The 15388-nt window shown below is 46.2% G+C and overlaps 1 protein-coding gene across 3 annotated transcripts in view; it reads left to right on the forward strand.

Annotated features, from left to right (window-relative positions):
- The window catches only part of mocs1 (molybdenum cofactor synthesis 1), a 37168-nt gene extending 22163 nt beyond the window's left edge, over positions 1–15005 (forward strand). The window contains exons 3-11 of one of the 3 annotated variants that reach the window (XM_042333524.1): positions 101–268; positions 2458–2622; positions 5307–5368; positions 6968–7079; positions 8316–8428; positions 10221–10331; positions 10816–10936; positions 12009–12075; positions 14134–14193. In XM_042333524.1, coding sequence (XP_042189458.1) covers positions 101–268; positions 2458–2622; positions 5307–5368; positions 6968–7079; positions 8316–8428; positions 10221–10331; positions 10816–10936; positions 12009–12064 — 908 coding nt within the window. In that variant the 3' untranslated portion in view covers positions 12065–12075; positions 14134–14193. Of the gene's footprint in view, positions 1–100; positions 269–2457; positions 2623–5306; positions 5369–6967; positions 7080–8315; positions 8429–10220; positions 10332–10815; positions 10937–12008; positions 12076–14133 lie in introns of all 3 variants that reach the window. The other 2 variants (XM_042333522.1, XM_042333523.1) reach the window with 2 other exon arrangements.
- The last annotated feature ends 383 nt before the right edge of the window (positions 15006–15388 follow it).

A 15388-nucleotide genomic window follows, 5' to 3' on the forward strand; every position in this document is an offset into this window, starting at 1 on the left:
TCTTGTGCTTGGTTGGGTGGTGGTGGGGGGATGGGGCTTTGAGACTGCAGCGGGTAGTGCTGAATTATACCCAGGTTAAATCCAGAACTTATATCTACAGGTCAATACTGCATGCCCGAGGAGGGGGTCAAGCTGACACCCAGAGCACAGATGCTGACGGTGAAGGAGGTGGTGACACTGGCCGGCCTCTTTGTGAAGCAGGGAGTGGACAAAGTCCGGCTGACAGGAGGGGAGCCACTCATCAGGCCTGACGTAGTGGACATCGTGGGTAAGTCATGTGTCCCAGTCAGTGAGTTGTTTACTCCATGGCTGTTCATGGGACAGTGCTGTGTGCAAACTGCCTGCTGCGACACAACCGGGAGAAACTCCGTCCTTTCGTCAAATGCTGTCCCAGGATCTTTGACTACCGTCTGAAGAGATGGGTTATCAGTGTAATATCTTGTTTGATGGAGAGACTCCCAGTGTTGCAGTTCTGCTCTAATACTGCACTGGAGATTCACCCTGCACTGTCATGCTGACAGAGCTTCACTCATTATATAATAGTAATAATAATAATCCTTACATTTGATATAGCGCCTTATCACGTCTCTGAGACGTCTCAGAGCGCTTCACAGAACTTACTGTAAAGTGATTTTGATTGCATATTTTTGTGGCAGCCAATTGTGCACATCAGTGTCCCACAAACAGTCATGGATTGAGTGACCAACTTATTATTTTTATTTATATATTGAAGTGATTATTACCCCTGGAAAAGTGATCCACCAGTCGACTAACAACTTACTTACTGCTAGGTAAACAGAGGCGTGAATGTGGAGTAAGGAAAATTCCCTAACATTTCACCCTGACCGGGAATCAAACCCAGGTCCTCTCACTAACTGCAATGAAAAGAAAAGCCTCCAATCAAACCTAAACCCATTATTTTTTTCATCTTCTCTTGCATGACAGGCATTGTGGTTTTCAGATAGGCCCCTGTTTCTTATCTTCCTAGCAATGTGTGAGGCCTGGTATTATTGTGAAGGAGGGAGACACCCTGTGACTGCTCTTGTGTGTCTGATTCTCACCCTGGAAGAGGCTGCCTCAATGGCTCAGGGTTTCGCTGGTATGTCGATGCCAGTTTGTGTTGTGAAGACACCAAGCAGCTGCAGTCTCTGCTACGGCTTGCTTTCATTCCTCAGATCACCCAGGCGGTGTGTGCAGGATTGTGTGTAAGAAGATTTAAAGATGCCTCAGTTTTTCCTGTAAGAAGGAATAAATAAATAAATAAGTTTTAGTCTGTAAGATTATCTTAAGAACTTGCTAGGCAAAAGAAGACCAAGGTCCGTCTAGTTCGCTTTTCACCATCCTCACTTGACATGTTGTGTCCCAAACTATACACTGTATCTCCAGATATTATTTTCCAGCAGAAATTATCTAATTTATTTTTCAAACAAACATTTTCTGCTACCACCCTCTCCCTAGGGAGCCTGTTCCATAAGTTCACTACTTTCTCACTGAAGTAGTGTTACCGCAGATTTGTTCTGAATTTAGCCCCCCATCAATCGCAGGCTGTGTCCTCTGGTTCTTAAAATATAAGGTCCCTCAGGTTAGAGAACACGTCCATTCATCGAACACTCCGTTAATTCATTGCAACTCAAACTCCCAACAGAACCAGCTTCTCAAACCAGGCCAGGAACTCAGAAGAGAGAATGCAGGGATGGTTATTGTTCAACTCCATTTCCTGAGCTCTCTGAAGCTCAGAAATTCCCTTGGGAGCGAGCCTGAAGACACAGAATTGTGCTATATGTTTCAAATCGAGTCTTAATTTGGAAGTTGTTTCTTTTTAAGAACTGAAAAATTGTCTTCCAAATTAAGATTCGATTGAAGAATTCCCCGCAGTTCTGTGCAATCTTACATTTTAAGAGAAAATAGGCTTATCTCGGGTCTAGGTGACATGGAATTTAGGGCCCTTTTGGACAAACGTGTAGATTCTGCCTGGATGATTTCTGTTTCTCACTTTCTCTTGAGCTCACTGTGCTGGCGTGACCTTAGCTCAATTGGCAGCACTCGTCACTTTCGAATCAGAAGTTGAGCTCATATAAAGGCTGGCAGAACTGAGAGAGCTGTACTGTCAGAGGTGCCATCTTTGGATGAAGAATTAAACCAGTCGGCCTCTTTTCAACCAAATATTAAGGATCCTGTTACACCATTTGAAACAAGAAGGGAGTGTCCTCCACATGAACTGAGTTGCCTTGTGGCTGCCAACACTCACACCCTTAAGACTCACACCCTTGGGTGCAGTGACCCAATTGCCTCTCGGGGACAACCCTTGTTCTCGCGGAAAGCGTTTTGTTCTAATTAAGTTACTGGGGGATGAGCAGGTGTAACCTCGCTCAGCAATAAAACAAATAGAAAGGGTAAAGCAGTCCAGTGACTTCTGGGCGACTTTTTCCATTATTAATTATTTTGTTTTTTCAACAGCTCAACTACGGAAGCTGGAAGGTCTCAAGACTATTGGTGTCACCACCAACGGTATCAACCTGGTCAGACTGCTGCCCAGCCTGAAGGAGGCCGGCCTGAACCTGCTTAACATCAGCCTAGACACCTTGGTTCCTGCTCGCTTTGAATTCATTGTGCGAAGGAGAGGTACTGAGAGGGCAGCGTCTCTGTGTTTCTTAACACTGGTCTCTGCTCATTTCTGGAGGCACCTTTCTTGGGGGAGGGGAGAGTTGGATGCCCCGCTCCCCACACCAGTATTAAGCTGGAGCACTTTTAGGTCATGGCGAGAGGGCATTGGTAGAACATGAAGTGTAGATTACATGTGGGCATGACTTGGGCAGGGTCACTGTGAGGTATGGGAGGACAATGACGACATTGGGGTTTAAGTTATTCTCATTCGCCCTCAAAACACAGTCACTCCATTTTGCACTCTATAGCTCAGTGGTTAAAGCACTCAACTTGCATTGTTCGATTCCTGGGTTCGATTCCCAGCATTGTGAAATGTTGGGCAAGTTTCCTTACTCCACACGCCTGTTTACCTAGCAGTAAGTAGGAACCTGGTTGTTAGTTGATTGGCAGATCGCTTTTCTGGGGATAATAATCCCCCACCATCCGAAAAAAATAAATTGGTCACTCAATCCACTACTATTTGTGGGACATTGCTGTGTGCAATTGGCTGCAGCATTTCGCCCACAAAATAGTCAATTCGCTTTATAGTATATTCTGTAAAGAGCTTTGAGACTTTGAGAAGACGTGATAAGGCGCTATGTCAAGTGCAATGATTATTATTTATTATATAGCCTTTTGAGATGTGAAAATGAAATATAATAATCCTTGCATTTGATATAGCGCCTTATCATGTCTTCAAGACGTCTCAAAGCGCTTCCCAGAATATACTGTACAGTGAATTGACTGTTTATTTTGTGGGCAAAACGTGGCAGCAAATTGCACACAGCAGTGTCCCACAAACAGTAGTGGATCGAGTGACCACGTTTTTTTAAAAAAAATAAAATCTAATCCTTATATCAAGTGTAAGGATTATTATTTTATTATTATTTACAAAGTTTGAAAACTTTTAGAGGTTTGAAATTTCACCCAGTTTTAGCCTGTAAATCTGTTTTGTCCTCAAAGTTCAGATGACGCACAATTGCGGCAAATACTAAATTCAATCTTAATTTGGAAGCCGGTTCTGTTTAAGGACCTTGGAAAACCCACTTCCAAATGAGGATGATGTAAGAATTTCCACAGATAAAACAGATGAACAAGTTGAGACTAGATGAACTTTCGATCTATTGGTTTTGAAAACCAACTGGCTGCAATTTATCTCTTTTCAGTGTGAAGCCTGATTCTGTTGAGGAAATGCAATCGTGCCACTGGGTGCCAGTGTTGAGCCACTGATGACTGCTCAATGCTCATGAGAGCTGCTCGAGTCCTCTCTGTCTCTCCCTTCTCCAATATATTCCCCATATGTTACACTCTTAAGAGCCGCTTTCCTTGCTCTGTAGTTCATGTTCCAGATCAGTTTGATATAGAGGGATGTGATACATTAAACTAACCTCAAATCAAGTGCGTATAATCTTTAAATTGGAACTAGGGTGCTTAGTAATGGGGATCAGAAAACATTTGTTTACAAAGAGGGTTGTGAAAACATAGATTCCACTGCTCCAGGACCTTATACTGGGAAGTTGGAATAATTTGGGGATGTTTAACAGAAATGGTTCGAAACCTGTGAAGTAAAGATATTAAGGAGTATGAGGTGAAATGGGATTCAAAGATCTGAAATCTGCTGGGAAATACTGTTCTGATCATGCAGTGCTGACATTTCACGTTTTGTTTTTAATCTGAGCCAGGCAAGGGATGGTTTGTCATTTTAAATATTTTCACAAGAGTATGAAGAGGAGACTGTACATAGGGTGTGTGAGGGAGCCAGCATTGTTATCCTAAATAGATACAGGGGAACTTTGTCAGCCGGGTTCAATTTCCTAACTTCTAGGCAATCAGATCGCCGTCCACATCACTTCCTCTATGTGCACATGTGCTGGACATGCATTAGCGGAAGTGCCACTAATCATTCTTCCTTTGTAGATGACATCAGTGGTGTGACCTGCTGATACTGCATATGAGCACCAAGCTTAACATGACGTCAGAGACAAGCTGAGACAGAAGTCTGACAGTGTTTAATGCAGGATTCTGGCTGGTCATTGCAGGAAGACGGCTACACTGTAGTTTCAGTTAATACAAGTCCACGGGAGTGAGGCAACATCAACAACAAATTACATGTGTATAGCACCTTTCATGTCAGGAGGACGTCCCAAGGCACTGGACAGTCAGGGATCCGCATCCGAGCTGGTGGTTGGGATCAGGAAGGGTAGGCAACACTGTATTTGGGTTTGCTGGTAGCCATCTGTATGGACAAAGCATAGCAGGTGTGGTCCAGGCTGCAGTGTTCGAGTGGTGCATTCTCAAAGGCCCCGTTCTTCACATCAGGTGTTAATCTGAAGAACATGAAGTAAACGTCAAAGATCTAAACTCTTTGGACAAAGAGAAGAGAGTTTCTCCTCTTTCCTGGCTAACAATCCTCCAAACGAATCAATCAATCACCTTACCTGGTCTTGCTGGTTCAGTTGTTGCATTTGGCAACAAAATCAGCCAGTACACTTGAAAGTAATTATCTGTTAAGCGCTTTGAGATGCTCCGTGATAAGGTACCGTAAGCATGCTGGGTGCAAACTACCAGTGCGCAGTGTAATGCAGAACTTTGCATGTTTTCTCTGCTGTTGTCTCACGGGAGTTGACAGCTCTGAACGTGACTCTTATCTACTTTTTATTCAGGGTTTCACAAGGTGATGGAGGGGATCAACAAAGCGGTGGAAATGGGCTACAATCCAGTCAAGGTAAGAGTGGACAGAGCCTGACTACTCGCTCTTTATACAGTAACGGTCGGCCTGGCTCAGTTGGTTGCACAATCGCCTATGAGTCAAAAGATTGCGTGTTCAAGCCCACGTCAGATTTTGAAATCACATAGTCTAGGCTGACAAGATCACACACTGATGTTGGGAATGCTGCGTTTTTAGAGGTGTCATCCTTTGGATGAGATGTTACACTGAGGTCCCGTCTGCTCAGGGTGGCATTACAGATGACATGGCGCTGATCAAAAAGAAAAGGGAATTTCTCTTTCTCGGTGTCCTGACCAACAATCCCCCAGATAAAATTGATCATTCACCTCTTGGCTGTGTGTGGGACATTGCTGTGTGCATTGGCTGCCACGTTCGCCTTCAAAGCACTAAACTTTATAATAAATCTTGCGAAGCGCTTTGAGAACATCCTCCCGGCGTGAAAGGTGTTTCATCAAATGCAAGGATTCCTGTTCTATATGGATTAAACTTGCATTCTCCTACAATTCTCCTATTGTCTCTCATCCTGCCGCAGCGCTGTTTGGAAGAGGAGCAGGGTGTTCTCTCGTTTGCCTGGCTAATTCCTTGCTCATTGGCGTAGAGCCTAGTGTGCTTGCCTCTCAAGCCAGGAAACCCGGATCTGATTCCTGGGCGAAACCTGAGGCAATTTGGTCACGACTGTTTGTGGGACACTGCTGTGCACAATTGGCTGCCGTGTTTCACCCACAAAATGTACAGTTAATTCACTTTACACTATATCACTGACAGGTAGATGAAACTTTAAAAAACCATATAGGATACTTGGCTTTTTAAATAGGGGCATAAAATACAAAGTCAGGAAGTTATGATGACCCTTTATAAAACACTGGTTAGGCCTCAGCTAGAGACTGTGTTCAGGTCTGGGCGCCACACTTAAGGAAGGATGTCAAGGCATTGGAGAGGGTGCAAAGGAGATTTACCAGGATGGTACCAAGAATGAGGGACTTAAGTTATGTGGCGAGACTATAGAAGCCAGGATTATTCTCCTTGAAGCAGAGAAGGTTAAGGGGAGATTTAACAGGTGTTCAAAATTCTGAGGGGATTTGATAGAGTGAACAGGGAGAAACTGTTTCCACTGGTAGGTGGGTCGGTAATCAGAGAACACAGATTTAAGATAGTTGTCAAAAGAAACAGAAGGGAGTTGAGAAAACATTTTTTCACACAGTGAGTTGTTCAGATCTGGAGTGCATTGCCTGAAAGGCTGGTGGAAGCCAATTCGATAACAGCTTTTAGAGAGAAGTGAATAGATATTTGGGGAGGACAAGTTTGCATGGCTATGGGGAGAGCGCGGAGGAGTGGGATTAATTTTGGTAGCTCTTTCAAAGAGCCGGCACAGACACGATGAACCGAATGGCCTCCTTCTGGGATGTATAATTCTATGATTCTGTATCCTGTGAAGCGCTTTGAGATGTCTCAACGACGTGATAAGGCGCCATATCAAATACAACAATTATTATTATTATTAACTGTCGCAATCCCCTGAGATTCCCAGCAAGGCACTTGCTGAAATGGGACATGTGGTAAAGGTGAGTGTGTAAGATCTTGGACTTGCTCTGCCAGGTGAACTGTGTGGTGATGAGGGGCATGAACGAGGACGAGCTGCTGGACTTTGTGTCACTGACAGAGGAGAAGCCGCTAGACGTGCGGTTTATTGAGTACATGCCTTTTGACGGTCAGTATTTCTCAACAAAATGAAGTTGCTACACTTTACAGTCAATCCTGTGAAGTGCTTTGAGACATCCTACAGATGTAAAAGCAAGGATTTGATATATTTAGATACCTACACATCAGTGTCCCACCAAAATGTTCCATGAATGTTATAAAGTGCCATCTGGGGCAGATATTGGATAGATTAGAGATCGGATAGATTAGATGGATTCTCTTCTCTCTATGCTACTTTATGTAGAGTTAAATTGTGCAACATATCTGTATTTGTGAGTGAGTGTGTGTGTGTGCGTCTGGTGCTGCCTCTGTACATGCTTTGAATGTGCGAATATGTTTATACATGTGCTGTGCATAAATAACTTAATGATTTCCTTACTCTTAACATAAGGGAGGGCAATGCACACTGGAGAGAAACAACAAGTTGGGATTAGAGTAGAGAGCTCCAATGGAGGAACTAGCATCAGCATAGGCTGGATGGGCCGTTTGGTCTCTTGTGCTGAAGAGTTTCTCCCAGTGCCCTGGTCAATAGTCCTCCACATTAATTGGTCATTCACTTCATAGATATTTGTGGAATGTTGCTGTGCTTAAAATGGCTGCTACATTTGCCTACAAAGTAATACTTGGCAATATTAATTTAGATGTAGAATATAAGATGTAGATAGAACGTGCAGCACAGAAACAGGTTGCTCGGTCTAACCAGTCCACACCAGAGTTTCACAATCTCACTGCCCTCTGAGTTAAGCTAAATTTTCTTGCACATCCTCTAGTCGCTATTATATTTGTGTCCCTGGTTATGGACAGCCCAACCAGTGGAAACAGCCTATTTATGTTAACCTTATCAAACCCTTTTATAATTTTAAACACTTCTATTAGGTCCCCACTTAAACATCTCTTCTCTAGAGAAAAGAGGCCAAATCGAGTAATAAAATGTCATTCATCTCTTTCTGACGGGGTCTTTCCAAGGTATCGCGAGCATTGAGCATTGGCGTATATTCAGGTAGTGGGGCGATGGAAGAAAGGTCCACATCATAGCCAAGCCTCGCCCGACTCCACTCTTTTGGGTAGGAGGGGGTAAGCTGTCACTCTGTTCTGCCTGGTCAAGTGCTAATAAACCCGTGATGCTCTGACCCCAAGGCATGAGCACGATCTGACTGCTGCCCTGACAGGAAGGTGTTCAGCCACTCTTCTGGAGCAGGGTGGAGGCTGACAGTGAGTGCATTATTTCCCTGTTCTGTTTCACTAGGTAACCGCTGGAACTTTAAGAAGCTGGTGAGCTACCAGGAGATGCTGGACACCATCAGACAGAAATGGCCTGATCTACAGAAACTGCCCTCGGGAACCACTGACACAGCCAAGGTGAGCATGAACCCTGCATTCTCGCACTGAAAACACAGCGGGTAGAGACCTCAAGAAATAGTCCCATGAAAGTCAATGGGGTCTCATTTACAGTCTTTTTTAATCCTTCGGATGTATTGCCATACGGTTGGCAGTGCCCCTGGTGGGACAACCCATTGATTGACCCGCTGGTATGAGCGCTCGTTGCTTCACCACAAACCCAATTGCCAAACGTGGCTGTTCTTCAGTGTATTGTAGGGGACAGACAGAAGCAAACCCGGGAGCAGGACTCACTTGTGCGATCAGCACAGGGAAGGTTACATGAACCTTGGGCTGGAAGTTTAGCTGGTTCCACCTGGCTGTTCAGGTGGATGTTAAGGATTCCGTGGCATTACTTGGAAAGAGAGCAGGATGTTTCTGCCATTGCCCTGGGCAAATTCCTCCCTCAGCCAAATGTATTCAACAGAATAATGCAGCTTTCACCTGGGATCTTGGTGACATGTATTAACTGCTCGGTTTGGCCATGTAATAATCACTGTGCTGCCAAGTAACTGTCAAAGCACTTTTATAATAATAATAATCCTTGCATTTAATATAGCGCTTTTCACGTCGGGAGGACGTCCCAAAGCGCTTCACAGAACACACTGTAAAGTGAATTGACTGTATATTTGTGGGAGAACGCGGCAGCCAATTGCGCACAGCAATGTCCCACAAACAGTCGTAGATTGAAAATGACCAATTTATTATTGTTTTTGGTTTTGGAGGATTATTATTAGGCTCTGTGTGGAGTAAGGAAACTTGCCCAAGGTTTCGCCCTCTGCCGGGAATTGAACTCAGGTCTCTCACTTGCAAAGCGAGTGCTCTAACCACTGAGCTACAGGACTCCACAAATGTTTTTGACATTATAAGGTGCATTATCAGATAACAAAATAATAATCCTCTCATTTTGATACAACAACTTGCATTACAGAGTCCCTTCAGGCTGGTAGCATTTCGGAGTGATACAATATCAAATGTCTTGAAGCACTTCACAGATAATACCTGTCAAGTGTAGTGACTGATTTATAGACAAATGTGGCAGCTAATTTGTATCACAAAGATTCCACACAAACAGTCATGAAGTGAAGTCTGCTAGGCATCAGAAGAAACTCCCTTCTCTTCCTTGAACCTCGAGCAGTTTTTAACATCCATCTGAACAACCAGACGGGACCTCAGTTTTAACCTCATTGTAGCTGATAAACCCATCATTTTGTTATTCTGTGATATTACAGTGCTCTCCCACTCACTGTATCAGCCTAGGCTGTGAGCTCAGAGTCCTGACTTAGGGCTTGAAACCCCCCTACAACCTTCTGACCCAGAAATACACCTTGCATTAATGTTACAGGGAGTGTGAAACAAAGAGAAAGGAGGGAAAAGGAGCAGACAATGTCCTGAATCTCATGTGGATTCCAGTAGCTCAGTGGTTAAAGCACGTGCCTCGCAAGTGAGAGGACCTGGGTTCTATTCCCGGGCAGGGTGAAACCTTAAGGTTCCACACGCCTCTGTTTACCTAGCAATAAGTTGTTAGTCGATTGGTAGATTGCTTTCGGGAGTAATAATCCTTTCAAAAAATATAAAAATAATAAAAAATATAATAATAATTTGGTCACTCAATCCAATTGTGGGACACTGCTGTGGGCAATGGCTGCCAAGTTTTGCCCACAAAATATACAGTCAATTCACTTTACAGTATATTCTGTGAAGCACTTTGAGAAGTCTAGAAGATGCTATATCAAATGCAAGGATTATTATTATTATGCTTTCTCTCCTGCAGGCTTACAAAGTGCCCAACTTCCAGGGTCAGATTGGCTTCATCACCTCTATGTCTGACCATTTCTGTGGTTCCTGCAATAGGCTGCGGATCACTGCTGATGGCAACCTAAAGGTTAGAGAGTTGTGTGCTTGTGTGTGTGTGAGACCCAGGCATGGCTCCGGCACAGACTCAAACCATATTGTGACCAAAGGAGCCGTATAACAGGAGATTGATACCTGAGCAGAACCGCCATTGGTGGTCACTCTTTCAGCCACTATGCCCCGAAACTCTGGAACACTCTCTCTCTGTCCCTCCACCTTGCCCCTTCCTTCCACATCTTCAGGTTGTGCCTGAAGATCTTCCTCTTCGACCATGACCACCCCCTCCCCCGCCTCGGCATCATTCTCCGCTACTGTCAAGCGCTCTGTTTCGCTGCCCTGCATGAGGGGTGCTGTGTAAATGCACGTTGTTGTTGTTGAGCTTGAAGGAAACAGCGTCCAACCCTGATATCTGCAGAGATTAAAGCCCAGCTGTTGCTCCTGCACAGGGGGCTTGACTGTGGTTTGGAGCAGTTGCTGAATGGCAGTTCAATGCTCCTTGTGCTCTGTCTGGGCAGGTTTGCCTCTTTGGGAACGCTGAAGTCTCTCTGCGAGATACTCTGCGTTCTGGAGCCTCGGAGGAGGCGCTCCTGGAAATCATCGGGGCCGCTGTGGGGAGGAAGAAGAAACAGCACTCAGGTAGGTTAATGGTATCAGCAAGAGAGAGGGTGAGAGAGTGATAAGGTGAGTGTGAGTATGAGAACGTGAGAGTGAGAGTGGTTCAATTGTTAGCACATTCGCTTCTGGGTCAGAAGGTTGTGGGTTGAAGTCCCATGTTGGTCCAGGCTGACACTTGCAGCATGCTGAGGGAGCACTTCATTGACACAGGTGCTGTTCTTCAGATAAGACATTAAATCCTACTGGCTGTCCTTTAGGTGGATGTTAAAAATCCCAAGTACTTTCCTGGCCAACAGTCTAATACATGAAATGATTCATTCACCTCCTTGCTGTTTGCGGCACTTTGATGGTGCTGGTAGATACTGTTTGATTACAATTAATAATAATAATTACTAGTGATGCACTTTGAATCTTTTTGACATATTGTGCAATATTGTGTTTAAGCTTCCTCTCTTGCTCGTTCACTCTCTCACTGATGAAAAACCGACTTATGATCCTGATCGGTGGGTGAATGAGCCATAGGTACTTCCTCTCACACCACACATACACCACACACACACAATCCCCTCCACTCCCTCTCATACCAAATAGCTGTTTGATCATGTTGATCCTTGAAACTGAGTGCCACTGGGTTATTTGGGGATCTTGTTTGACAATGTAGCTAAAACAGCCCTGTATATTCTGTGAAGCACTTTGAGACATCTCAAAGACGTGATAAGACGCTTTATCAAACGCAAGGTTTATTATTACTATTGAGTGTCCGCCAAATCCAGTATTGAAATCGAGAAAGTAAAACCAGAACAATCATTTCAGTTTGACATCAAGCTTGTGGTCGCAGTTTCAGTTTGTGAAGGGCATGTTTAGGGCAGACACCGGTATTTATCTAGCCAAAGGGGTAATTGACAACTAGAGTGTATGCTGGAGGCTAGGGGACGTTTAAGAAGCACCAAAGACACTATAGGGAATTCCATTTTGAAAATAGTTTACTTTGTGAGGTGTTTTACTGAGAGAACTCTCTGTTAAGCAAGCCACATACGGTAAACTGATGTCATTATTGTTTCTTTACTTTTCTTTGTTTGTCTGTTGCTCTCAGGTATGTTAAACCTGTCGCTGATGAAAAACCGACCTATGATCCTGATCGGTGGGTGAATGAGCCATAGGTACTTCCTGACTCTCTCAGTGGCACAGCGCAGTGACAGCAGCATCAATCAATTCATCCTAGCTGGGCCAGAATAATGAGATGAACTTGAGGGATGCGGGGAATCTGGGATCTGAGGCAGTGTGGGGGGATTGGGGGTGTGACTGTCACTTGGCTGATGGCAGGAATGGGTTGTGTGTGTGTTGATGTGTGTGATGTGTAAGTGCGTGTAGGATGCGTATGTGTGTAGTGTGTTGTGTGTAGATGTTTTGTGTGTGAGTGGGTGTATGTGTGTATGTCTGTGTGGTGTGTGTGTGTGTTTGTAGGCGTGTGTGTGTAAACAAACAGCAACTTGCACTTATATAGCGTCCTCCACGCAGGGTAGAGTCACTGAGCGCTTATCTGTGGCAGAGACTGATTCCAAGCTCGGTGGGGGAGGTGTCTGTAAGCACGGTCGAAGAGGAAGATCTTCAGGCGGGACTTGAAAAAGGAGAGGCACAAGGCAAAGGATTGAGGGAGAGTGTTCCAGAGCTTTAGGGCGTAGTGGCTGAAAGCGCGACCTCCAATGGTGGGGCAGAGGGTGCGAGGGATGAGCAGGAGGCCGGTGCCAGTCGAGCGGAGGATCCAGGTGGTGGACTGGGGAGCGAGGAGGTTGGAAAGATAGGGAGCTGCCAGAATGTGAAGGAATTTGAACACGAGTGTGAGGATCTTGAGGTCGATCCATTCGTTGATGGGGAGCCAGTGGAGCTTGGCTAGAACTGGCGAGATGTGGGTACGAAGTTTGGTCCGAGTCAGTATGTGGGCGGCAGAGTTGAGCTGCATCTTTTGAATGGTGGAGCTGGGGAGACTGGTTAGGAGTGCATTTAAGTAATCCAAGTGGGAGGTGACAAACGCAAGGACGAGGGTTTTGGCTACATTTGGTGTAAGGTACGGTTGGAGGTGGGCAATATGGCGGAGGTGGAAGAGGGAGATCCTGATCAGGGACTGGATGTGGGGGAGGAAGGACAGCTGTGGGTCGAACCTGGATTGCACACTGGTTCGGTGAGTCTGAGGGAGAGCCCATGGAGGTTGCGGAGTTTAAATCCGCAGGAGTAAAAGGTATGTGTTGTGTGTGTGTAGGTGTGTGTGTCTGTGGTGTGTGCGTGTTTGTAGGTGTATGTGTTGTGTGTGAGTGATGTGTAGTGGTGTGTGTGTGCGGTGTGGCTGTGTGTGTAGGTGTGTTGTGTGTGCAGGTTTTTGTGTGAGTGGGGTATCCGTGTGTGTGACTGAGGTAAAGCTAGTGTTTACACAAATCAGTACAAGTGCTCATTCCCCATACATATTGTGTGTTCCAGCACACGTACTTACAGAAGCCAATGTTTTGTTTTTAATCTGGAGCACGGTCATGTGGATGGAATGTGTGAGTGAGCATTCCAATTTTAGGATTTTCTTTTCAAATTTCCTTGTGGGGGATTTTGTTTTGTTTTAAAAAAAAGCATGAATGGTTTCAGCAGCAGCCTGACAGGAGTGAACGTTGCTGTAACACAATCTCCTCTGTCTTGTTTTACCCTGTGCTTCCACAGTTACAACTGAAGCCTCCAACTGGAATTAGTTCAGTTAATAATAATAATCCTTGCATGTGATATAGCGCCTTATCACTTCTTCGAGTCGTTTCAACGCACTTCACTGTAAAATGAATTGATTGACTATGTGTTTTGTGGGTAATAAGAGAAGGCAGTTCCTCCCCATGTCCCTGGCCAACAAGCATCCAGATAGACCAGTGATTGACTCTGGCTGTGAGAAGAATGACTGCGGGGCTTTGCTCCAAAGTAAAATCACCGCGCAGACAGACAGTAATTACAGTGAATCATTTTGAGACGTTTTGATGTTCCCAGTGTGATTTTTAAAAAAACCACAACTTTCTACTTTGTTTAATATAACTTATAAATGTTCAATTCAAAAAGGGGCCACAAGGGGTTTCCCAGGAGCCTGGATCCCCCGACCTGGTGTTTACTAAACGAGCGGCTGGTGGAGGAACGTAGCGCGTGCTGAGCTTGTGGAGAAGGACGATTTCCGATGTGTATCTTCTCTCTCTCTGCAGGGGAAGAAGCTGCTGCCAGTGGAACTCAGGTCCTCGTAAACCTCATCCAACTGAAGCGGGGGCCAGTTTTGATGGACCAGCATCCTGCTCAGAGAGGGAGAGCATTCCAGACTGATGTGTTTACAAGTAGGGAGGACAGACTGCCAACATTCTATTACTGTCGAGCCTTTGTGGGGCCTGCACTGGCTCCAGCAAGGACTCACTGTACTGCTGCGGGCAGCCCGATTGGATCAGGCCAGAGGGCCTGGGACCGGGACCCCACCGGGTGGCCAGCGGAGCAAATGGTGCGAGGGGGCGAGGGGAGCGCAGGGGAGGATCCAGGCGACAGGCTGACCCACGTGGACCCAGCCACGGGCCAGGCTGTCATGGTGGACGTGGGTGAGAAGCCAGTGAGCAGGCGGAGGGCAGTGGCCCGAGCAGTGGTGAGGCTGGGAGAGCGAGCATTCAGCCTTGTACAGCAGGAACGGGTGAGCAAAGGGGACGTACTGGCCGTGGCACAGGTGGCAGGTATCATGGGGGCTAAGCTGACGGACCAGCTGATTCCTCTCTGCCACCAGGTGGCGCTAGACCTGGTGCGGGTGTCTGTGCAACTGGACCCGGCCCGGCTGGCGGTGGTGGTGACTGCCGTGTGCCAGGCCCAGGGCCGCACCGGGGTGGAGATGGAGGCCCTGGTGGCGGCCAGCACAGCGGCCCTGACTGTCTACGATATGTGCAAGTCCGTCACCCACAACATCGTGGTGGAGGAGGTGCGACTGCTCAGCAAGACAGGGGGCCAGAGAGGAGACTTCCAGTACGAGGCTGCTTAACCCATTATCCTCTGTCCACAGCCTGCCCTTCACGGCCTTGCTCCTCCCTACCTCTGTGATCTGCTAACCCCATATCAATCTCAGCAGGCTCTGGGCCTTCAGCCTCTCTGCCCCTACCCTTTGGAACTCCATCCCAAAGTCCGTTTGTCTCGCTCCCTCCTTTGCCTCCTTCAAGGCACCTCTCAAGATCCTCCTCTTCAACCACACCTTTGGCCACCCTCCTACCCCTACCCTCCCTGCCCCCCCACCCCTTCTGATCACAAACCCCAGCTCAGGTCCAAATCCCTGATTATCCAGCACCTTGGGATGTCCTTGGGTCGTTGGGACAGATGTCATTTGTTGTTGTTTACCCCCCCCCCCCCCCCTCCACACACGTACACACACACTGCCTTCATCCTTGCTCTTGTGTCCATGCTTTCGACACCTCAAAGCTGGATTTTTTTCTCAAT

The sequence above is a fragment of the Callorhinchus milii genome, unplaced genomic scaffold (assembly GCF_018977255.1).
Source record: "Callorhinchus milii isolate IMCB2004 unplaced genomic scaffold, IMCB_Cmil_1.0 Scaffold3, whole genome shotgun sequence".
Taxonomy (NCBI): Eukaryota; Metazoa; Chordata; class Chondrichthyes; order Chimaeriformes; family Callorhinchidae; genus Callorhinchus; species Callorhinchus milii.